Below are 25,500 nucleotides of genomic sequence, written 5' to 3'. Positions count from 1 at the left end.
CCAGGGTGTATCCCGCCTTTCGCCCGTAGTCAGCTGGGATAGGCTCCAGCTTGTCTGCGACCCTGTAGAACAGGATAAAGCGGCTAGAGATAATGAGATGAGATGAGATAAATAATATTAGCTCAGGCCTGACAAACTCAATACAGTAACACAGTAATGTGGCAGTGATGGCTCAGTGGTTAATGGTGGGGGAGTTCAAGCTCCGGCACTGCCAAGCTACCACTGTTGGGCCCCCTTTAGCAAGGTACTTAACCCTCTGTGTCCCAGGGACACTATATCATGGCTGGCCCTATACTCTGACCCCAGCTTATTCACAAGCTGGAATATGTGGAAAAAGAATTTCACTGTTCTGTAATATCTAATATATGTGAAAAATGCATTTTATAAATTCTATATTCTATTTTACAATTGGATTCATATAGCGCACACTGAGCCCATATCAACTGGAAGTGACCAATAAAACCCAATAAACTGCCTAAGGACATGGCAGCGTCAGTAGCAGCCTTCCCACTGTGTGTCCTTTCCCTCTATAAAAGCAGAATCTTGAGAGTGAGGACTTTTTTTTTTAGAGGTGCAAGGAGTGCCAGAGGCATTGTGTCCCACAGTGCAAGTGAAACATATCAACCAAGCAATGTGGTTTTGCAAAATTTTCAAGCCCTGCTGAATCTTTTGTGCTTACTATTGTTACAGGTGGCGTTGATTATGCAGGTACCGCTGACCAGGTTGTATCCATCTCTGCACTGAGTACAGCTTGTTCCAGGCCCTTGGCAGCTTAGACAGTTCTCCTCACATCTGCAAAACACAAGATGCACACACGCATGAATGCAATAAAAACATTTCCCGATTCATTGTATTTTTTTTTTTTTACTTATGCCTAGACAAAAAAAAAGTCATGTTTTTTTTCTAAATCAAAGTGAGAAACTTTAACTTCTTATTTTTATGGATGAATGAAGCAAGGCAATAAATTTGGAGCATGATGATATTAATATGTATGAGGGCTTTGGCCGGCTGACGCTGACACAATGAACCCTTCTGGCTGCCCCACTTATTCTCACGCATGCATTCTCACATGCTCAGATATAAAGCCAGAAAAGAGGGAAATCGTATGATGAGATTGAGCTTATGGGATTGAAAATGTTGAGTTGAATTTGGCAGTGTGAGGCAAGAAGAAGGTTTGCAGAATCAATATTCAATGGAATACTTCATCCAAAACACAAATATTTCTAGTATGAACCAGATAACTCTATGCAAACATCATGCGATTTGTTCCCCACTGGATCGTTCCATGTGTGCATTGTGGATTCCCATTAAACATTCTGTGCGTGGCCTTTTGCTGAGATTACTTGACAGCTTAATGATATTCAGAATTTGTCAATTAATTATTTAAGGCATGATCTATGAGGCATGAATAATAATGATAATAGACGTAAAAAAAATTATAACAGTTCCACTTTAAATGATTAAAATAACTAACTGTGGCTGGGAGTCCAAGACCCCGTTTACACAGCCTGTTCAAGGCAGGAAGCTTACATCTTTATTCCGCCTCACGCTTCAAATGTGGAACGAGGTGTGTGTGTGTGTGTGTGCGCGCACGCGCATTCTGCCTCGAAGCCGGAACGATTGGTAATAACAGAGCCGGAATCGACGTCTATGTAAAAGGGACAGCCAGAAAGGTTTGGTGACATTTTTTGACATTGACATTCTACTTTCTGAGACCAGTGCTATCCAAACATCTTTGTCTATGGCATCTAAGGTCTGCGAGCCTTTGTGCCTCAATTGCTTCCTACTTCTCTTCAACATATTTCTGATCACACAAACGTTGCCTGCACGAGTCTCTCCACTCCTCTCGTCTTCGTTACCTCTCTCTCTGATTCTCTCTCTCTCATTTTCAAGCGCAGTTTTCTGTGACCTTTTTTCCCCCCTGAAAATCTGGCTGGTTTGTGCTTTAAAGGACACAAGCATGTGATATACATTGATGGTGTTATTTCCCTTAAGCATGAATTATTTTACAGAAGTAATTACATGTTGCATATGATGCTCAGCAACTTTGCTTGTGTTTTGAAGAGTGGTATAAATGTGCACGGGTAACAAAAGCACCTCAACACTCGGTTCACCTGCTGCTGTTTTTAAAGCAACGCCGGTATGCTCTGAATATTCATATTTCCGAGGTGTAGATACATCACTCTTGACGCCAACACTCTGTTATGACACATCACGCCTCTGGTTTCAGAACGTTGGCTCGCGATGTAAAAACACACACTGGTGCAGCTTTATTTGCTTCACTGTAAATCACTAAAGCCAGATTATTGAGATGCCTTCTTTACAACAATATTATGAAATATCTATGTAAAAAGTGCTCAAGCGTGCATAACTGGCTCTGCTCCCTTCCCTGTCAATCACAATGACACAAGCCATATGTGAGCTCATGTATGTGGAAGAGGACAAATAACACATTCCTCTGAGTGGTTTATGCTGCCCTGTGGTGCTGCATGATGCAGTTGGATAGTTCTACATGGAGGAAGCACATGAAAGCCTTCACCCTTCCTGGTTGTTAGATTTTGGACAGGATGATAGAAGAGTGCTGGTGGGTGGGTGGGAATTAACCAATACTAAATTGGAGATGAATGGGGGAAATTAAAATTAATGGGAAAAAAACCAGGAAACAAACAAACAAACAAACAAACAATGTGTGTAATACAGGGGGAAATTACATCTTATCTTACCATAAAACCAGAGATACCATAAATCTCTTGGGGGGGGGAAGCATTATTCTGGTTGGTTAATCCTATTGCTTATCATATCAACTAGTAACCAATAAAATGTGATTAAACAAAGTAAAGGAAGTATTCATTTGCTGTTGACCTACTGTATAATAAATATCATCATATCACAATTACTGCACAAAACAATGCTATTTGTTATTTATAATGTATACTGTATGTGTAACTGCCCATGGATAAGCATTTGGAACTGTCATAAAATATTTCAGGGGCACACTTCTGACTTAAAAATAAACACCTTGTCCTATATGTAAAATGTGTAAACAATTATAACAAGGCTCAGTTCTTCTAATAGAGTTCATTTACAAGCGCACGCCTACACTGAGAAGGCACATAATTCAAAAAGCAGCGATTATTAGGATACACCTGACTCACATTAAATTATTTTTAATTTAGTCGCATTTTAGCAATAAAATCACTACATTTAGAGTCAAAAATATATGTGCGGCAGATAAGCTAGGACTAGGCATGTAAAGATTCGATTCAGTTGACGGTACTGGATTCATGATTCGATTTTCCCATGATGTTCTTGAAAAAATATTAAATGAAGAAAATTTTGTTACCAAAAAAAATGCAATATTTATTTTCCTATTCTTTATCTACTTAAATATTCCTTTTATTCAATTAAAAAAACAACTCTTGTTTCATTTTCTTAATAATCAAGAACACTTATTTGCTCACATTTGTAAAGGTCTGAGTAAAATATAATAGCCTATTAACTAAAATATTCCTTTTATTAAAAATGAAAAAAGTTAATAACAAATAGGCTTTTTCTTAATAAACTTTTTTAGTATAAATATGGAGGTGATTATAGGAAATCTTGCGCACCTATTTGGTTGAGAAATTCGGACTATTTCTCGATAATCACCTCGAGCGACTTGGCAAAATGGTGGCCAATCGCTTCGTCACCGTAAGTGAGGAAGAATTACAAATTAGGAAAGAAAATTCTGCTCCTAAAACACTAACGATGCTATGAAGTTTGGTCTAAAACTATTCAAAGGTAAAGTGGAATTGTGATTTATTTTATCTCAAAACAATGTATTTTATGACTCGGCATAGATATGTGACACAAGTCTGTGTCGCGCCGTTATTACATTTGCATGCTGCTTTTGGTGTTTGAAATAAATGATTTTTTAAAATTTGATTTTAAAAAAAGTTTTTAAAATAATCACCTCCGTATTTATACTAAAACAATTTATCCACCTCAGGCTCAGTGAAGTCTCGGTTATTATTCACCGATATTCACTTCGTCTTTGGAGAATAAGCGTTAAATACAACCTCCATTTGCTTCTCTTCTCTTCAGCTTTCAGCAGTCTGTAAAAAGAGAGCTCTGATTTCTTGTTAAATCTATTTGTACAGTCAGTGGCATAACAGCTCTATCCCAGCTTAGATCTGCTTTTTTGTGTTTTTGCTGCATTAGAGCTGTGTTACTTCCGCCTAGATGAAATCACATGCATTCTGTTACGGTATACTACTGTCAAGTCAAATTTATTTGTATAGCGCTTTTAACAACAGACATTGTCGCAAAGCAGCTTTACAGAAAATTAAAGACTTTAAACATGAGCTAATTTTAATCCCTAATTTATCCCCAATGAGCAAGCCTGTGGCAATGGTGGCAAGGAAAAACTCCCTCAGACGACATGAGGAAGAAACTTCGAGAGGAACTCTCTATTGTGCCCTCTGCTGTCTAAACAATGCAATTACAGCAAGGAGAAACTAAGAGATTATGCAGCCTGATAATAATCGTGATTCATTTTTTTATTTAATTGACTTGAATCATCATAAATTTATATTGTGATTTATTGTCACACAACATATCGTTACATGCCTGACTAGGACAGGTCATATAATTGTTCCATGTTCCTCTAGTGTTCCAGCTTCATTTGTAGGGTCTGAACTCCAGAGAGCCTCGTACTTCCTATTGATCAGTGGAGCAGCCGCTGGAAATAAAACCTCCCATAAATGACTTTGGCATATACAGTGCCCTCCATGATTATTGGCACTGCTTGTAAAGACTAGTAAAAAGGGTTAGAAAAAAAAAATCCACGTTTTGGTGAAGTAGCTTCATCTCACACTGAAAAAATGAGAAACATCCAACCTTTAATTGAAATAAATTGAAAAATGCATTCAAAGAAAAACAAATCCCTCCTCAAGAAATAATTATTTTGAACAAAAACACATGTGCTACTATTATTGGTGCCCCTGGAGTGAACACAATGTAACTGAACATTTTTGAATTGATTGGAGTGTGTAGGAACATTCAAGCTGTAATCCATGACTTCCTGATTAACTGGGGTACAAATATGTGGTGACACAGAGGCCAAATTCCCTTAGTCATTCATCAACATGGGAAAGATAAGAGAACACACAAACCAAATGAGAGACAAGTGTGTTGACCTTCATAAGTCAGGGAATGGTTATAAAAAATAGCAACTCGCCTGAAAATGTCCATTTCCACTGTTAGGGCAATAATAAAAAAGTGGACATCAACTGGAACTGTTACAGACTTGTCTGGAAGAGGACACAAGTTTATTCTGCTCCATGTACAGTGAGGAGGAGGGTAAGAGAGGCGAAAAATCCCCAAGGATCCCTGTCGATGAATTACAAGAAAAAGTACAATCTTGGGGTTTCCAAGTATACAAAACCACCATCAGACTCTACCTCCATGCCAAAAGGTTATTTGGAAGGTATGCCAGAAAAAAAGCCTTTTCTGTCAGGTAACCCTAACATAAGCACCTGAAGTTTGGGAAACACTACTATAACTTTGACTGGAACTGTGTTCTATGATCTAATGTAACAAAAATGGAGCTTTTTGGCAATAAACACTCAAGGTGGGTTTGGTGTAAAAAGAAGGATGGCTATAATGAAAAGAACCCAATCCCAACTGTAAAATATGCTGGAAGTTCTGTGATGTTTTGGGGCTGTTTTTACTCCAAAGGCCCTGGAAACCTTGTTAGGGTACATGGCATCATGGATTCCATGAAATACCGGGACATTTTAAATCAAAATCTGGCTGCCTCTGCCAGGAAACTAAAACTGGGTTGTCACTGGATCTTCCAGCAGGACAGTGAGCCGAAGCATATGTCCAAATCAACACAAAAATGGTTCGCTGACCACAGAATCAAGCTTCTGCCCTGGCCATCTCAGTCCCACAGTGAAAACCTGTTGGGCGAGCTGAAGAGCAGAGGGCACAAGAGAGGGCCTCGGACCCTGGATGATCTGGAGAGATTGTGTAAAGAGGAATGGTCTCAGACGCCCTGCTCTGTATCTCCAACCTTATAAAATGTTATAGGAGAGACTCAGTGCTGTTTTACTGGGAAAAGGAGGTTGTACAAAGTATTAAATGCAGGGTTTCAGTAACAGTGACACGTGTTTTTTTAGAAAATAACTTTCTTGATGAGAGATTTGTTTTTCTCTGAATAAATTTATTTCAAATAAGGTTGGTTTTTTCTCATTTTTTTTCAGTGTGAGATGAAACGACTTCACCAAAAGGTGGATTTTTTTTTCAAACCCTTTTTACTAATCTTTACAAAGGGGGGCAATAATTGTGTACAGTGACAAATGCTTTTTCCTCATGACGCTGAGGAACAGTCACACCTCTTGCAGTGGCACATGGTTTTAACTTGTGCCCTTTATTCTTTATATTTACAGCTGTCTGATTTTGTCACCCCTACTTCCGGCAGTCTCTCTCTCTTTCTCACACACACACACACACACACACACACACACACACACACACACACACACACACACACACACACAGAGAATTCACCTTCCTGCACAACCTTTTCATTCCTCCAGAAGAGAATTCATTCACCATCTATGACCTTCTTTGAAAGCCTCTATTTGCTTTAAACATCTTTCATAAAGCAACAGCTTCTTGATCTATAAGCCAGAGTATCTCCAGTTCTGGCTGACCCTATAGTGACTCATTACAGACGTATGAAACATGGTGATAGTGCTGTAAATTCAACCTTTCTGCAGAAGGTGAGGAGCAAGCGATTTGCTACAGCTGCTCACAAATCTCTAATTCACGATTTGTTGAGAAAAAAAAAAGACGCAGTAGTCAGTGTTGTACCCTCACTGCACTTGGGTTTCTGTCTGTATGGGGTTCTGGTGCATGTTCTCACTCACTCACTCACTCACTCACTCACTCACTCACTATCTGGTTTAACGTCACATTTTCCACTTCCTAGCGGGTCTGACGTTACATGGCGACGTAACGCCCTCTTCCATACTTGTCGCTCCTTAGCATCAACAGCTCTGAGACCTGACACTTTGAGATCCTTTGTCACATGCTCACCCCAGGTCTTACGGGGTCTACCCCTCTTCTTATTTCCTCTAACTTGGAAATCCAAAATCTGTTCCGTCCACCCATTGCTTCTCTGTACGTGGCCGTACCACGTTAAGCACCTTAGCCGGAGAGCTTTTTCCAGGTCTTGAAGCTTAAGTTCTCCATGTGGGTTTACCTCAGGTTCTCCTGTTTCCTCCCACTTTCAAAGACAGGCAATTAGGTGGATTCAGGGGACTCTAAATTGCCCCTAGATGTGAATGAGTGTGTGAATGTGTGTGCACAGTGCCCTGTGATGGACTGGCATCCCATTCGGTGTACACTATACTCCTGCCTCATTCCCAGTATTCCTGGGATAGACCATGGATGATCCACCATGACCTTGACCAGGATAAAGCAGTTACTGAGGATGAATCAATGACTGAACAAAATAAGAAAAAAAAAAAAACAACCAAACAGAAACTGCTGATTCCATTATGCATAATGTATGGACCAAGGCTAATATAGTAAGGGCCAGATTTACTAGCAATCTGTGCCAGCGCAAAACCTCTTTTGGTGTTAAAAGACTACAGTTGAGATTTACTAAAGTTAACAATGGAAAGGCACAAAGTTATTTTCCGTCATTGCGTATCTGTTTGTAGGAGGTTCCTTTTCTGACTGCAAAATATGGGGGAGAATAATTAACCACGCAACATGATTTATTAAGGGTTGCAGTAGTCAGTTTACTGCTAATTGCCGCATTATTTCATGGCAAAAAAAGTCTTGTCTTAATTTTGTGCTTGACATGGCTGTGATAGTTGAGATGTTGAGAGAGCACGACAGAGACTGTGAGCAAGTGTCTGTCAGTGCAGACGTTGAGTGAGCGTGCAGGCAGAGCTGAGCGTGCAGAGAATAGATTTTGTTAGATCAGATTAACGTTTTCTCTTCAAAATATAATTTATGTGCTTGTGAAAGTCCCAGTGCATGGTCAGAAATGTCTCACTGTGTGTGAGAAAGCATGTGGTAGAAGGGAGAGAATTTTCTCCATTTATGTTAATTTATTTGGTATGGAAGACATTATGAGAACATATCAATTGTCAAGGGATGTTATTCTGTACCTGTTTGCAACCCTATGCTAATTTGTGCTGCTCTTAGTAGATTGGACTGATCATTATTAAACCAAACCGACTGCATCTGTGTTCATTAATTTGCATATTGTTAACAGATCACTTGCAGAACCGGCCACTCCCATCGCTGCTTGCTTATTCATTTATTTAGTTTTAAATTGCGGCCACACACTAATTTGCCCTGCTTAGGAAATCTGGCCCTAAACGTAAAACACATAAACATTGATTTGATTTTTGTTCAACTACTTGTCATGTACTGACATGATCGTAAACAAGCGAAGGGACATGGTGTGTAATGACTCTGTTGACTCATCCATAGGAGATTCCCACAGGAGTGTGCAGAAGATGACATCAACAGAGCATATTCCTAAAATGCTTAAAATGATATAAAAAAACATTACTAGCTTTCACTGGGTTTAAAGGAAAAGATCAGAGTAAAACAATTGTACACACGTGTGGCAGCGGGGGTGTGGTCAAGCGTCGGTCTGTGAACGGAGGGCAGAGTCAGGGAAGGTAAGTGGCGGAATCACTGCACCTGATGTCAGTTAACCTGTGTTTGTGTGTCTTCCCCAGTGACCGCGCCCTATAAAAGGAGAGAGCAGAGGAAGGGAGCTCTCTCCCCAACCAGACGACTTATGTGTGTGTACGTGTATGTGTGGCTGGGAGATTGTGAAATACCTGAAAAGTGCAAAAATAAAGAGTTTTTGGAAACTCAGTTCTAGCCTGCCGTACTTCTGTGCTCCACCCACCTGCTCGAAGTTCTACAGTGGTGCCGAAACCCGGGGATGGAGCACAGAGGAGAACAGCCCCATGGAGTCCTCCCCCTTCGCGGACCTGATCCATGCCCTTGCCACGGCCCAACAGAGCCAGCTCCAGGCGCTGGTCGCCCTCCGAAAGGAGCAAGAGCAAAGGTTCGAGGCCCTGGTGCTGGCGCAACAGGAAGATCGTCAGGCGTTCTGGCACCTCCTCGCGTCGGCGGGGTCCACCACCTCCACGGGCCCTCCCCACCTCACCCTAACGAAGATGGGCCTGCACGACGACCCTGAGGCCTTCCTCGCACTCTTCGAGCAAGCAGCAGAGGCCTGGGGCTGGCCGGTGGAACAGCGCGCGGCGTGCCTCCTCCCCCTGCTAACGGGCGAGGCGCAGCTGGCCGCGCTACAGCTCTCCGCTGACAGCCGGCTGGTCTACGCAAATCTGCGCCGGGCCATCCTCCAGCGTATGGGGCGCACCCCAGAACAACAACACCAGCACTTCCACGCTCTGTGCTTAGAGGAGGTCGGCCGGCCGTTCGCATTTGGCCAGCAACTCCGGGACCCCTGCTGGCGATGGCTGAGGGCTGACAACCGCGACGCCGAGGGAATCGTCGATCTGGTGGTACTGGAGCAGTTCATCGCCCGACTACCCGAAGGGACCGCAGAGTAGGTCCAGTGCCATCGCCTGGCGTTACTGGATCAGGCCATCGAGTTGGTGGAGGACCATTTGGCGGCTGTTCCAACAGCAGGACAGCAGATCTCCACTTCTCCTCTCTCCCCCTCCCCTTCTGTTCCTCGTCCTCACCCCGTTCCCTCACCGTGGAGGCAGGGGCCAGCTCCACCCCAGCTGGCCCGCCGCACCCGCGGTGCCCTCCTATGTCCCACTTCCATGTCTGTCTCTCCCCCCCTCAGGTGAGTGAGCCCCAGAACACTGGTGCAGAGAGAGAGTTCGGGCCGGTTTACTGGCGCTGCGGGGAGCCGGGGCACCTCGAACATCAGTGCTCGGTAATGAAGGTGGGCGCGGTGGTCCGGATCCCCGATGCGCCAGGGACCGCCCTCGATCGGGCCGGAGCATATTGCATACCGGTGAGTGTCCAAGGGGATACGTATCAGGCTTTGGTGGATTCCGGCTGTAATCAGACCTCAATCCACCAAAGCCTGGTGCAAGACGAGGCATTGAGGAGAGCACAATTGGTGAAGGTGTTGTGTGTGCACGGGGATGTTCACAACTACCCTTTAGTGTTGGTCCGCATTCTATTTCGAGGGGAGAAATTTAGTGTAAAGGCGGCGGTTAATCCTCGCCTTACCCACTCGATAATTTTGGGGACTGACTGGCCGGGATTTCGGGAACTAATGACTCATTTAGTGAAGAGTGGGGCCTGCCATAGTTCAGCAGGGGGAGGTCCCGGTGTGGCATTGGCGGGAGCAGCTGTCACAGAGCCATCTACATCATCACCGTGTCAGAGTGAGGAGCAGCAGGCTCCTCCTCCTTCTCTTGGGGAATCCCTCGCGGATTTCCCGTTAGAACAGTCGCGAGATGAGACTCTGCGGCATGCGTTTGACCAAGTGAGAGTAATCGATGGTCAAACGCTCCAGCCAAATGCCACCCCGTCCTTCCCCTATTTTTCCATTATGAAGGATAGATTATACAGAGTGACGCAGGACACTCAGACTAAGGAGCCGATAACACAACTTTTAATCCCATTAAAATTGGTATTCCAGGCGGCTCACTTTAATTCCATGGCTGGACACTTGGGGCAGGATAAGACACTAGCCCGAATAATGGCCCGGTTCTATTGGCCAGGGATTCGCGGCGATGTCCGTAGGTGGTGTACGGCGTGCCGCAAATGCCAGTTAGTAAATCCAGCAACCATTCCAAAAGCGCCTTTGCGCCCTCTGCCATTAATCGAGACCCCATTCGAAAGAACTGGGATGGATCTCGTCGGGCCATTAGATCGGTCAACACGAGAGTATCGCTTTATTTTAGTTCTGGTGGACTACGCAACGCGATACCCAGAAGCAGTGCCTCTCCGCAATATCTCAGCACATAGTATTGCGGAAGCACTCTTCCACATCATCTCCCGAGTTGGAATCCCCAAAGAGATTCTGACTGATCAAGGCACTACGTTTATGTCACGCACACTGCGCGAACTGTATGGGTTACTGGGAATTAAGTCGAGCCGCACCAGCGTTTATCACCCACAAATGGACGGATTAGTCGAACGGTTCAATCGCACCCTCAAGAACATAATTTAAAAATTTGTACATGAGGACGCACGCAATTGGGATAAATGGCTCGAACCCCTATTATTCGCAGTGTGAGAGGTCCCACAAGCCTCCACGGGGTTCTCCCCATTCGAATTATTATATGGACGTAAGCCGCGTGGCATCCTAGATGTACTGCGGGAAAATTGGGAGAAGGGACCTTCAACAAGCAAAAATGAAATTCAATATGTTATCGACCTGCGCACAAAACTCCACATGCTCACACACCTAACCCAGGAGAATTTGCGGCAGGCCCAAGAATGGCAAATCCGCCTGTACGACGGGTACGCGCCTTAGGGAGTTCGCACCGGGAGATAAAGTACTTGTACTGTTGCCTACGTCGAGCTCCAAATTGATCGCCAAGTGGCAAGGACCCTTTGAGGTCACACGGCGAGTCGGGGACGTCGACTATGAGGTGAGGCGAACGGACAGGGGTGGGGCGCTACAGATTTACCACCTCAATCTGCTCAAACTTTGGAACAAGGAGGTCCCCGTGGCATTGGTGGCACTGGTTCGGGAGAAGGCAGAGCTGGTGCCGGAGGTTCAAAAGGGAACATTGACATCGCTTACCTCTCCAGTCCCCTGTGGAGACCACCTCTCCCCGACCCAACTCATGGAGGTTGCCCAGTTGCAGATCGAATTTTTGGACGTGTTCTCGCCCCTGCCCGGCCGCACCCGCCTCATAGAACACCACATTGAGACGTCCCCGGGGGTGGTACTGCGCAGCCGCCCTTACAGGCTGCCCGAACACAAGAAAAAGTTGGTTCGGGAAGAACTCGAGGCCATGCTCAACATGGGCATTGTCGAGGAGTCCCACAGTGACTGGAGCAGCCCGGTGGTCTTGGTTCCCAAGGCTGACAGGTCGGTCCGGTTCTGTGTGGACTATAGAAAAGTCAACACGGTGTCTAAATTCGATGCGTACCCAATGCCTCGTATTGACGAGTTGCTGGATCGACTAGGCACGACTCGCTTTTATTCGACACTGGATTTGACAAAGGGTTATTGGCAGATCCCTTTGACTCCATTATCCCAAGAAAAAAACGGCCTTTTCCACACCGTTTGGCTTACACCAATTTGTCACACTTCCTTTTGGGCTCTTTGGGGCACCCACTACGTTCCAGCAGCTTATGGACAAGGTCCTCCACCCCTACGCCATCTATGCGGCCGCATACTTAGACGACATTATAATCTATAGTAATGACTAGCCGCGGCATCTGCAACACCTGAGGGCCGTCCTTGGGTCGCTGAGGCGAGCAGGTCTCACAGCCAACCTGAAGAAGTGTGCGATTGGGCGGGTGGTAGTACGGTATCTGGGCTTCCACTTGGGCAATGGGCAGGTGCGTCCCCAAATTAATAAGACAGCAGTGATTGCGGCCTGCCCGAGGCCCAAGACCAAAAAGGGGGTGAGACAGTTCCTGGGGCTGGCTGGCTACTATCGTAAGTTTATACCTAATTATTCAGATGTCACCAGCCCGCTGACTGATCTCACTAAAAAGGGGGCACCAGATCCAGTCCAGTGGACGGAGCAATGCCAGCGGGCTTTCTCTGAGGTGAAGGCTGCACTGTGTGTGGGGGGACACTGTTACACTCCCCTGACTTTTCTCTCCCCTTTATGTTGCAGACGGACGCGTCGGACAGAGGGCTGGGGGCTGTTCTGTCCCAGGAGGTGGAGGATCGCCCAGTGCTGTACATCAGCAGAAAGCTGTCGGTGCGTGAGGGACGCTACAGCACGATAGAGAAGGAGTGCCTAGCCATCAAGTGGGCAGTCCTCGCCCTCTGCTACTACCTGCTGGGATGCCCTTTCACCCTCTGTTCGGACCACGCGCCCCTCCAGTGGCTCCACCGCATGAAGGATGCCAACGCGCGGATCACCCGTTGGTATCTGGCACTCCAGCCCTTTAACTTCAAGGTGGTCCACAGGCCGGGGGCGCAGATGGTCGTGGCGGACTTCCTCTCCCGTCGGGGGGGGAGGAGTCGGCTGCAGGCCGGACGGCTGCCCGGCCTGAGTCGGGCAGTGGGGGTATATGTGGCAGCGGGGGCGTGGTCAAGCGTCGGTCTGTGAACGGAGGGCGGAGTCAGGGAAGGTAAGTGGCAGAATCACTGCACCTGATGTCAGTTAACCTGTGTTTGTGTGTCTTCCCCAGTGACTACGCCCTATAAAAGGACAGAGAGAGCAGAGGAAGGGAGCTCTCTCCCCAACCAGACGACTTATGTGTGTGTGCGTGTATGTGTGGCTGGGAGATTGTGAAATCACTGAAAAGTGCAAAAATAAAGAGTTTTTGGAAACTCAGTTCTGGCCTGCCGTACTTCTGTGCTCCACCCACCCGCTCGAAGTTCTACAACATGCTTCTCCTTACTGCAAATGTGCATGATCAGTCATGAGTGGTGTCCAGTATTTGTTTCTTTAAGATTGCCTTGGAGCCACCAGTCTAATGTAATTAACAAGTAATTTATAGGTCTATTTCACCTAAAGCCTTTTCCATAAATACATACACAAATCTTCATAACCGTGCCACAAACAACACCATTAATCTACATAACCTTGTTTTTAGGTAAAACTGTCACATAAAATATTTACAAATTTAAGTTCAGTTTCTCCTATAAGGTGTCTGTGTTGTTATTACTGGTTATTAAAGACAGCTGTTCCAGGGGCAGACTGCTCATCAGAAAGCTGAGGAATCTTCCTGGGTTTTTTTGTTTGTTTATTTGTTTTGTTGCTTTCCCCATTCTACGTTCTTTTACAAGTGACACATACTTACATCATGGATCCACGAGGACGCTACTACTCAGTTTGTGACCCTGTTTGTGAGTGGTTGACCATGCTTGTGGACACATAAATGACCAGGAAAAAAAACGATGGAGAGAAAGCAGAAAGGTGGTGCTGTCACTATCCCCCTCTCAGCTCAGTGTGGTAACTGCTGCTTGTGTGTCACGTTTTGCTCGATGTGCTTTTGTTATTGTTTTGTTTTCATTTTCATTCCCCTTCCTAGTCCACTGGTTTTCATTTTCACCTATGTCTTGTTAGTTATTCATGTTCTGTATATATTTCTATTACATGCTCTTGGCTATTGCATGATCATGTTTCTTGCTTCCTAATTACCATGTGTGTGTTTTCCCAGTATTCCACTTGTTTGCTAAAGTCATGTTTATTTTTTAGGTGGCACGGTGGTGTAGTGGTTAGCATTGTTGCCTCACAGCAAGAAGGTTCTGGGTTCGAGCCCAGTGGCGGACAGGGGCCTTTCTATGTGGACTTTGCTCTGGTTTCCCCCCACAGTCCAAAGACATGCAGGTTAGGCTAGTTGGTGGCTCTAAACTGACTGTAGGTGTGAATGGTTGTTTGTCTCTATGTGTCAGCCCTGTGATGACCTGGCGACTTGTCCAGGGTGTACCCTGCCTCTTGCCCATAGTCAGCTGGGATAGGCTCCAGCTTGCCTGCGACCCTGCTATGGATAATGGATGTTTATTATTTAAGTTTTTCTGCATTTATATCCAGGTATCTTCTTGGTTTCAGTAGTGACTGGTGTGGAAAACATGGAAAAAGAAAAGCAAACTTTGCTAGTAGGCTTTTCAGTTCCAAATCAGCTCCTGGTGATTGTTATGATGGGGAAAGCAGCACTGAGAAAGCAGGTACTCAGTGGCATAGCCTAGTTAAAATAATATGATATAAATTAGCTTTTATATCAGCTTTTGGTTACAACTGGTTTGTATCTCTCAGAAAACATGCTAATCTACATAAAGGCCCGGTGAGAAATGACTAGCTCGTGAAATTAGTCCTGCAACGGTCCGGTGATAATATAAAGCCATATTCAGGTCATTGACTTAAGTCCGACAGTTATATCAATATTTATGCAGGCAGTTATGCATATTCAGAGATGGATTAAGCACCTGCTTAAGTCAATTTTCTGGGTGTGCCATTCAAATTATGTAAATCACCCGAACGCCTCAGAGGATGCCAGAATTGAAGCATTTGAGACCAAGTTTTCCAGCAGCATCTAAACCACCACCTTTAAACATAAGTACTTGCTTTTAAGCTGAAAAAAAAAATCAGGCATACTTTGTCAACTGTAATACCATGTAACATACAATCAAGAGGGAATTAAAATAGAAAAAAAATTAAATAAAAAGACGAATAAGATATATAAATGAGAAGATGGTAAGCATTGAAATAAACCTCTGATAGGAGTCTAGTACAGTATATTGATAATACAGTATACTGCTGCATGAGTAGTTCTAGTTGTCTTTGTCACGTTTATCAGTGCATCTTCTTATCATTTTGTTGTTTTATATTGTGTGCTGACATTTTATTGTGCTCACAACAAAATGTGACCGTGAAATACTAAATTGAGGTCATGAAAAATATATTACAATAGATCATACTGTGTCTTAAACCACAAGGGACGATTTGTGTAACACTACTAAGAAACTGGATGCAGTTTTATGATAGACTTCCACTGCAAAGGAAGCAAAACCAGACTTGTCTTGGTGGAATGACTACACTGAGAGTAAAATAGTGTACAATTCATTTCTCAAACCATTTCTTCAAAAGCTCTAAATTAATAACAAAAACTTCAAGCAGTTGAAAACATAGTGCCCAACAGCTGACTAGTTCTTAAAAATGGATGATGAAACACAGTGTCATAATTATGCTGCAAAAGAAACAAACAACAAGGCGGCTTGACTGGAAATCAAATAATCAATCTAGCAATAATGATGTGTTTCGGTTATCTCAACAGAATCCTAGCTGGCAGTTTCACTCCTGATGACCGTTTCAGGCTACAATAATACCCAATCAGAAAACAAATTATAAACTGTCACATCTGTAAAAAATAAACAAGACTGACTTGCGGCACATCCTCTGTGGGAATTCTATGCTGTCACCCTCGTAGTGCCCAGGGCTACATTTCCGCACGCACCGCCACTCCTCCTGCAGGAAGTCACGGGAGCAGTGGAGACACTCCTCCATGCCCGGTCCTATGCAGAAGAATACAAGCGAGGGATCAATAACATAATAACAACACCACTAATATCCTGATCTCCTCTTTATGATGTCGTCATTGAAAGCATTATAAAGAATTTCATAATGAGGACATAGGAGCCAATTCATTTTAAAGCTTAGTGCTGCATCAGCCAGTCACTTTATTTCTCAGGAAGAAAAAGTCATAAAACCCTTTAATCACAAGAGTAAAACCTTGTTCCAAATTGCACATAATCACAAACACGCATCTGATATACAGCCTAACACACTGTGCATTTCTAGCCAGTGATATGAGGAAGAGTTTGGATTTAACTAATTTAAGCAGATACGCAGAACCTTTATTTTTAAATAAATTTCTGAGTGGATAGTATCTCCATCTTTGACTCTTGTATGCTGCATAAATGGTAATAAAAATATATATTTTTGAGAGTTAAAATTGACCGCAAAGTTGGCATTCGAGCTGCCCCGCTGAGCCAGCCAGCCCTGAGTGCGTGGCGTCACTGCGGTAACCGGTTTTACAGCTATAGACCAAAGTCATATCAATAAAAAATTTATGGTGAAAGTAAGAAATACCGTTACCGACTTGCTCAACTAAGACTGATTTGACGTCATTGATTGTGGGTTGACTCATTAAAACAGGATAGGTGTTATAACTTATGCAACATACATGTACATGCATGCATTTTCACTGATAAAACGTAAAGGGCAAATTAAATAATCAGATGAACTGAAACAATCACATTCTGAAGCAAATTAAATAATCTTATACCGGTAACTTAAATACACAATACAAGTTACATGTATTAATCGAAATGCAGGTAAACAACATGTTGTTTTTGTTTTGTTTTTTTATCCAAATGAGAGTCGGAGCTTGGGCGGCACGGTGTAGTGGTTAGCACTGTCGCCTCACAGCAAGAAGGTCCTGGGTTCAAGCCCAGTGGCCGGCGAGGGCCTTTCTGTGTGGAGTTTGCATGTTCTCCCTGTGTTTGCGTGGGTTTCCTCTGGTTTCCCCCACAGTCCAAAGGCATGCAGGTTATGCTAATTGGTGGCTCTAAATTGACCGTAGGTGCGAGTGTGACTGGTTGTGTGTCTCTATGTGTCAGCTCTGTGATGACCTGGCAACTTGTCCAGGGTGTATCCCGCCTCTCGCCCATAGTCAGCTGGGTCCTGTAGAACAGGATAAGCGGCTACAGATAATGGATGGAGTCACATCTTGCCTATCTGTGTTCTCGCTTCTTGAAGGCCAATTGTTTTGAAACAATCTGACTTTCAGTTGTTCGTTCAGTTCTCCATTCATTCACTTCTTCCAAGTAAGGGCAAGATGGCAGCAATATCCAGTTTAGAAATAAGACGACGGGTCCGCTCATTTTCTATTTTGTCCATACTGAGTACTCCGCCATTACTGCTCGGCTCAGGCAATTACTAAAACCCAGGATGGAACGGGACGTCACCGGTTTTAGCAACAACCGTGGGGAGGTCACTGCCCGAGCGATAGGTCATGTCCCATTCCATCCCGGGTTTTAGTAACAACCCTCGGCTCACTCCGGGAGAACTGGTGCAACTGAAATTTGTTTCTAAAATAAATAAATAAATAAATAAATAAATAAATTCCTTTTCTTGTAGTTCTCTTTTTCTTTAATTGCTGATACTGCACCCTCTTTCAATACGGGCTTATAGCCAACGCTCCTCAACAGATCAGAGGTCTCGTACGAGTCCTCAGTAAAATGTGCAGAGCAGAGGAGAGACCACTTCGTAGCCGCCCAATGTGCCCAAGAACTTCTCGCAAAACGCGTCCAAATCTTTGCAGTTTGAGCATTCTTGGACCATGAATGCAACGTAAATCCACCTTCTGTCGTGTTGCTGGCAGGTACAGCAACACATCTATGTGACATGGTGATAAATTAACTCAAAATGGAGGATCAGCATTGCAGTCAGCTCTGTGTTTGAGTATAGCGGAAATGGCGATGAGACCGATAGACTCCTGCTGTGACGTTACGGATGTCAAGGTCATTCACTCAGACCGCTACCTATATGAATCACTTTAATCGTAAAAATTACTATATTAGATTTATTGTTAACGCTTAAAACTATTCCTGTGCCATTCTTGAGGTCTTAAGGCAATTATAAACGAAAGTGAGGCCATGGTTCTGCGTATATGCTTTAAGTTACACAGTCAGAACATCATCTCAAGAAGAAACACACACACTAACTACTGAACTGATTTAATCTATTGTTATATATTCTCCTCACTGCTGCAGGTCAATCACATCAGCTATGTGTAATACATGCACTCACAGGGCAAAATGCCTTGTGCCTGTCTGTCTGTCTGTCTGTCTCACGAGCCCAGGAGAGAGTAATGATTTAAACTGGCATCTACATGTTACAGATAAATATAATTAATGCACTTTGTTTGAGAACAGCCTTTTGCAAATACTTTATCATTATCATAGAAACTTCTTTTTAGTGCAATGGTAAGGAGCATTAATTTCAGTAGATGTCCTTGGGTTAGGAATTTGAGTATTGATAATTTAAAACGACATATCTTTCTTATCTAAAATAATCCAGTCTATTTTGTAGCACCTCAAGGTCATGGCATCCATACCTAGTCATTATGTGGCATATTTTCCTCAAAACATTTCTTCATAGAAATAATATGTGATTTATTTTAAAATCAACACTACGCTACACGTTTCAGCCAAATAAAGAAAGCTCAGTTGCCATGCAACACAGGCAAGGCATGATACCCTTTACTAATAAGCTCACGAACAAGTTAGCTAATCTGCATGTCTGCAAAGTAAGACTACTTCTTCTCTACACATTGAGTAGTGTTTGGCAGATGTTGACCACATATTTTGTGAAACTGTTTCTCACCCTAGACATTGTGATGACACTCTGTACATCATTAAGCTTGGTGTAAAAGAGTTTAACAAAAGCAGGCTGTTCAGCTTGTGCTGTGCTGCCAATTCTGGGCCAATTACCATGCCTAATATAACACACACTCCTTGAGATGCCTGTTCAATACAGATGGACAAGCATTTGGAAATTCCATCAGCAACACAAAGCATGTACATGACAGAGCCTACATAGTTTGTGTGCTATTCTCTCTTACACAATATTAGTACACCATTGGCTTCTTTACAGTTGGAAAGTACTGGCTAGCAATTCTTACTCAAACTCACACAGTAGTTAATGTCCATGCATTCATTGCTCTCCCCCTGGTCCTAAGGGCTTTCATGCCACGTCAGCACATCTGCACAAAACTTCAACATCTAATCTGCTTCCAGTAAGAGTTTGTAATTGTCATAAAAATACTGACAACAACCACAATCTCTCAGAAATGTGTACTGTGAGATAATTTGTCACAGTATTGATTGATTTATATCATAGCATGGCTGAATTCTCAAATCTGATTGGTCAGAATGTGCGGATTAATTTTATATAATTGCATGTCTTGGACAATAGTTCCAGCTGTCACATGAACAATACGTTAATATTAATGCACTCATTCTAATGTGTTAGTTTCCATAGTAACGGCTCACACACTGGGAAACATAATGTAAGACTAATAATAAATAGGCTTTTTAAAAAAAGCTTGTTGTTTAACAAAGAAAAATATAGAATTGTTGATATTGTGACATTTTGTTATTTGACATTTATTTAATATTTATCGAAGGAGTCTGACTGCCAGCAATTTGTAACAGTCGGTGCATTATAAAATTTTTCAGCATGGAAAAGTCTTCAGGACAGAGGAGTATACACTTACACTGTAAAATACCAAGCTGCAGTTTTTGAGAGAGAGAGAGAGAGAGAGAGAGAGAGAGAGAGAGAGAGATGCTGGTGGAACGATTGTTTATCACGGCTATAACTTGTGACAACAGGAACTAACTTGTTTTACAGATGTCCACAACATTACATCTTAACTATAACCAATAAGTGGCAGCACGGTGGTGTAGTGGTTAGCGCTGTCGCCTCACAGCAAGAAGGTTCTGGGTTTGAGCCCAGTGGCTGATGGGGCCTTTCTGTGCGGAGTTTGCATGTTCTCCCCGCCCGTGTCTGTATGGGTTTCTTCCGGGTGCTCCAGTTTCCCCCACAGTCCAAAGACATGAGGTTAATTGGTGGCTATAAATTGACCGTAGGTGTGAGTGTGAATGGTTGTTTGTCTCCATGTGTCAGCCCTGCGATGATACCCCAAGAGACTTGCAGCTGTAATTGCAGCAAAAGGTGGCTCTACAAAGTATTGACTTTGGGGGGTGAATACTTATGCACACTCCAGATTTCCGTTTTTTCAACTTAATTATTATTTGTGTCACAATTAAACAACAATTTTCACCTTTAAAGTGGTAGGCATGTTGTGTAAATCAAATGGTGCTCCTCCCCAAAAATCCATTTTAATTCCAGCTTGTAATGCGGCAAAACAGGACAAACACCAAGGGGATGAATACTTTTGAAAGACACTGTATATAACCGTGCAGTCTGTCGTGTGTTATTCTTTACTGGTCAATTATGGCATTCTACAGTCTATTTATGAATAGCTGACTGCTGCTATGATTAATAAACTGTTGCTATGGACACAGTCCTGATCATAGACTCTGGAGGACCATGTCCAATCATATCATCAATCTGCAGAAAGAAGTCCGGTACATTTTGTGGCTTTAATAATCAAATTAACAACATCAGCTCATTAATGACACCCTGTGGCATAAAAATGTTACTCCATCAGAAAACACCGTGAAAGATTTTTCTAATATTAATGTTAATGTTCAGTTTAATGTGAATTATAATGCTAAGTAGGCTAATCTGAAGAAGGCTACAGAGCTTATGTTGCTATGGATGCAGTTCCAACGATAGAATCAAAACAGAGTATTTTTTAGCTGAAGCAATAAAATCATTTTAAAATCAATATTTTGTGACAAATTACTGATTTCTTTAGTAAGTAGCTGTGTAATAAACAGGACAATGTAATTTATCCTATGCAAAAAGTAATGTAAAAAAATTAATAATCTCCACTTCACCCTGGGGTCCTGCAACAATAGAATTGAACAGAATAGAAAAAAATAGGACCTGTGCAGGTGGAGCAGGAGATGTGGCAGGGGCTGCACTTCATCTCTTCCAAGTTAAAGAAGGTTCCATTTGTGCATTCAGGGACACAGGTCATTCCTGCTAAACTACAGAAAGAAAAAGGAGAAAGATGGAGAACAAGTCATTTTATAGCATCTACACAGGAAACAGAGAGATGACGATGGACGATGGCTTTCACTTTGGGTTGTCGCGGCTTTAGGTTATTAAATGTCCATTGCCTGCTGCTCTTTGAGTGGTTTAAGCTTGCAAAGATTGCAATATTCTGATGTCGAGCCAAGGCTATAGGGGTTAGTGGTTGAAAATGAAAAGGTGAACGTTTTCATGTTCTTCTCATTCTCTGGAACTTGGCATGAAGAGCCTTGGCTCAAATGCTCACAGAGTTACAAAAGCTTCCACAAACTATTTCAGCACTACAAACTAGAACTTTTGAACGAGGCAGATAAAGTGCTATAGGGTCTCCGTCAGCTCATGACTCGAGGCATGTGAAGATTTGATTTGATTTTTGATTTATTACCTTTGCCATAGCAAGATCTATATATGTACCGGTACATACATTATGGCTGGGAAAACACTACAGCTTGCGCCAATTACAGTGGCCCCATTTGCTCTGAATAAGGGGAATAAAGAAAGGCGTTTTTAAAAAGTATAAAGCTGCAGGAAGTGTAAACCGCAGAACAGACAGTGCATACTGTATAAAGATGGCCAGATGTACCCTAGACAATAACACAGACAGCTCTTTACCTCAACGTAACCTATTCGTGCTTAGACTGGAATTTTTAAATTTCCTTGACTGCAGCTGCTCTCAGAGTTACACTGAGTACAAATCTGATAGAAATAAAAAATCAGTCAAACTGTATGGCTACAATCTTTGCTCCAAAAGGAATATTTTATCAGTTTTACTAATTTAATAACCTTTTGGTTAAAAAAAATACAATAAAAGTACAAAAAGTAAAAAAACAAAACAAAAAACCCCCACAAGGGCATGTAGAGTCTGGCTACAGTAATTTGTGTAAATATGTGTGTTTTTAAGGAAAAGGTATGCATAGAGGTTGGTTCACGCTAGATATATGAAACATCACGCCATAATAGGCAGTAATACAAAGTGACGTAAAATTTGCACTAACTTCTGCCAAACAGAAAATTAATTGTGGGGAAACAAAAACAAAAAAAAAAAACAACAACCCAGAAATATAACATAGTTTCAAATGATCAATGGAAATATAGCGTATTATACAGTACCAGTCAAAAGTTTAGAGACACCTTCTAATTCAATGTTTTTTTCTTTATTTTTATCAATTAATAGACACTTCATGTCTTAAAGTAATGATGGATGTCATTTTTCTTTACTTAGTTGAGCATTTTTTGGCATACTATGGATTACTACAGTTGTGGAATAGGGATACTGTATTTTTATTACTTACTATTTACTGTGTGATGGTCTAACACACATTAGGCACACCTGTTAATTGAAAAGCATTCCATGCGACTACCTCATGAAGCTGGTTAAGATAATGCCAACAGTGTGCAAAGCATTAAGGTAAACGGTGGCTATTTTGAAGAATCTAAAATATGAATCATATTTTGTATTTTTTTAAACCCTTTTTTGTTTACCACATAATTCCATATATGTTCCACATGTTATTTCATAGTTCTGATGTCTTCAGTATTGTTCTACAAAGTAGAAAATAGTCAGTCAAAATATAGAAAAAATTATTAATAAGTAGGTGTGTCCAAATTTTGACTGGCACTGCAACTATACAGCATTTTTCCAAAAACTAAAATTTTGATTATAATGTCCATAGTTAATTCTAAAGTAGTTTATTCATTTTTCATTCATTTTCTTTCCTTTTACTGGTCGGGGTTGTGGTGGTAGCAGGCAGAGAAGGTCCGTCTTGACTTCATCCCCAGCCACAGATCCCCAGATGTTCACAAGCCAGTTGCGAGATCTCTCCAGTGGGTCCCGGGTCTGCCCCTCAACTCAATTCACAGGAGCAACAGTTTTACTTCAAGGCTCTCTTGGGTCGCTAAGCTCATTACCCTGTCACGCAGAGTAGGGCGAGATACCCTGCAGAGGAACTGCCACTTGTACTTGTGACCTTATTCTTTCAGTCACTACTCATAACTGAGAATAAGGATATAAAATAACCTATAAACTGAGAGCTAGTTCTAAGAAAACTATTTATTTTTCATAACCACTAATCCAATTCAGAATTATTCTGTGTAGTCCAGAGACTGTCCTGGGTACAGATCACCCTAGCATGATCTCATTTTCATAATTATGATGGTGAAAGTTTACATTTACAAGACCTTAAGCTTGAGATATCACAAATAGCTTAATAATGTAAGTGATGTTTTTGAAAGTGTTTGTTTGTCCTTGATTTGTCTTACCTAAAGCCTTTTTTGCATACTGTACACCTGTCAGAATCCTGCAGGCACTTCATACAGTTCTGGTGACACTTCAGACAACGTCTCTGAACTGGGGGTTGAAGTGGGACAGTCAGAAAGACATGGAAAGAGAAAAAAAAACAAAACAAAGTGGAACAAAGAGAAAGTGAGAGACAGAAGGGGGAAAATGAGGGTGGAAATTCAGCCAGCTTTTCACATCATCTTGTATTTCACATGGTAGATTAAACACATGGGAATGTGGATGCAATAGAGTTTACCAGAAATGCAAATTAAATGCATTCAAGTAAGCTCTGAAAACTCACTCCAACAGCATCTGCTTATTGTATGTGTATATGTGTGTGCATGCGTGCGTGTGTGCATAACAGCTGAAGCTAACATGTCCAAACACTGATAATGCAAGTCAGGTTTTCTCTGCCTTTTTGCATCAGAGCTCAAGATGTCCAGTAAACAACTGATTCGTAGTGACATCAAGGCCACCTCCATCACAAGTGTGTCAACTCAAAATGGCACAGAATGATCCAAAAGACTTCAGAGGTCTATGTCTGTGTGTGCGTCTGTGTGTGTGTGAGGCTGGTATCTATGTAACCGTGCGAAGTGCTTATTCACTCAATACCCAGAGCCAGTTCAGTTCAGCTCAATTTGACACAGATGGTGTGCATTCGATGCGGCAGCATTTGATGGATTAAGAATCAGATAATAAATATCAGTCTTGGGGCCTGAATCTGTGTGCCAGTGTTACAACCACGTCTTGGAGCTGCATTTGTAGAGGAGAAATCCAGGAAAAGAAAAACTTGCACCTTACCCTACTGACATAGTGAGAGACATGCTGTGTTTCCCAGGCCTCCTGTTTCTTTTATCATTTGTCTCTTCAAAACAAAGATAGATGTCACAAAGGCAATGCCAGACCTCAGTTTGTGTAGAATTAGGGAGACATTTTGATGAAATACTGATACAGCAGCAGAGAAATTGTGCCCAGTGGCATTACCATTAACTAGCTATGAGGACACAGAGATCTGGACCTCAGTAATTTATGGTGTTTTTTTTTTCCTCCCTTATGTAGCCAGTTATCTCCAGCAACGCTGGCCGATGTGGTAACATTATTTGTGTGCATTTTCACTGCATGCTTTTTCGGCAATCACTGACGAGACGCGGCGGCACGGTGGTGTAGTGGTTAGCGCTGTCGCCTCACAGCAAGAAGGTCCGGGTTCGAGCCCCGTGGCCGGCGAGGGCCTTTCTGTGTGGAGTTTGCATGTTCTCCCCGTGTCCGCGTGGGTTTCCTCCAGGTGCTCCGGTTTCCCCCACAGTCCAAAGACATGCAGGTTAGGCTAACTGGTTACTCTAAATTGAGCGTAGGTGTGAATGTGAGTGTGAATGGTTGTCTGTGTCTGTGTCAGCCCTGTGATGATCTGGTGACTTGTCCAGGGTGTACCCCGCCTTTCGCCCGTAGTCAGCTGGGATAGGCTCCAGCTTGCCTGCGACCCTGTAGAACAGGATAAAGCGGCTAGAGACAATGAGATGAGATGAGACTGACGAGACGCAAGAAAGAAATGGAAAGAGAAAAAAAGCACAGAGAAAGTATCACACATTCTCTGTTTCCCAGCCTCACCCTCATCATTGAAGTATCCAATGGGGCAGTTCTCTACACACGAGCTCTCCTCTGTGTAAAAGTACAATCCTCTCCGGCAGGAGCGGCACTCGTTCAAGCCTCGGCCCACGCACTTCTCACAGCCTCGGTGACAACGCCTGCACCTTCGCACCTCACTGTCCTCAAAATAACCCAGCGGGCAGTGGCTAACACACCTCCTTTAGAGAGGAGAGATGTATTCTGTGAACACGATGTGTAGCG

The 25,500-nt window shown here is 42.9% G+C and overlaps 1 protein-coding gene across 1 annotated transcript in view; it reads right to left on the bottom strand.

Moving 5' to 3' along the window:
* The window catches only part of pcsk6 (proprotein convertase subtilisin/kexin type 6), a 183,526-nt gene that overhangs the window by 4,496 nt on the left and 153,530 nt on the right, over window positions 1-25,500 (bottom strand). Inside the window, exons 16-20 of the mRNA XM_060941090.1 lie at window positions 25,261-25,457; window positions 23,637-23,724; window positions 21,231-21,334; window positions 16,036-16,165; window positions 680-792 (exon numbers count right to left, since the gene is read on the bottom strand). Of these exons, the coding sequence (XP_060797073.1) occupies window positions 680-792; window positions 16,036-16,165; window positions 21,231-21,334; window positions 23,637-23,724; window positions 25,261-25,457 (632 nt within the window). The remainder of the gene's footprint in view (window positions 1-679; window positions 793-16,035; window positions 16,166-21,230; window positions 21,335-23,636; window positions 23,725-25,260; window positions 25,458-25,500) is intronic.

Source organism: Neoarius graeffei, chromosome 15, assembly GCF_027579695.1.
Source record: "Neoarius graeffei isolate fNeoGra1 chromosome 15, fNeoGra1.pri, whole genome shotgun sequence".
Classification (NCBI taxonomy): domain Eukaryota; kingdom Metazoa; phylum Chordata; class Actinopteri; order Siluriformes; family Ariidae; genus Neoarius; species Neoarius graeffei.
This window is presented reverse-complemented; position numbering and strand designations above follow the sequence as displayed.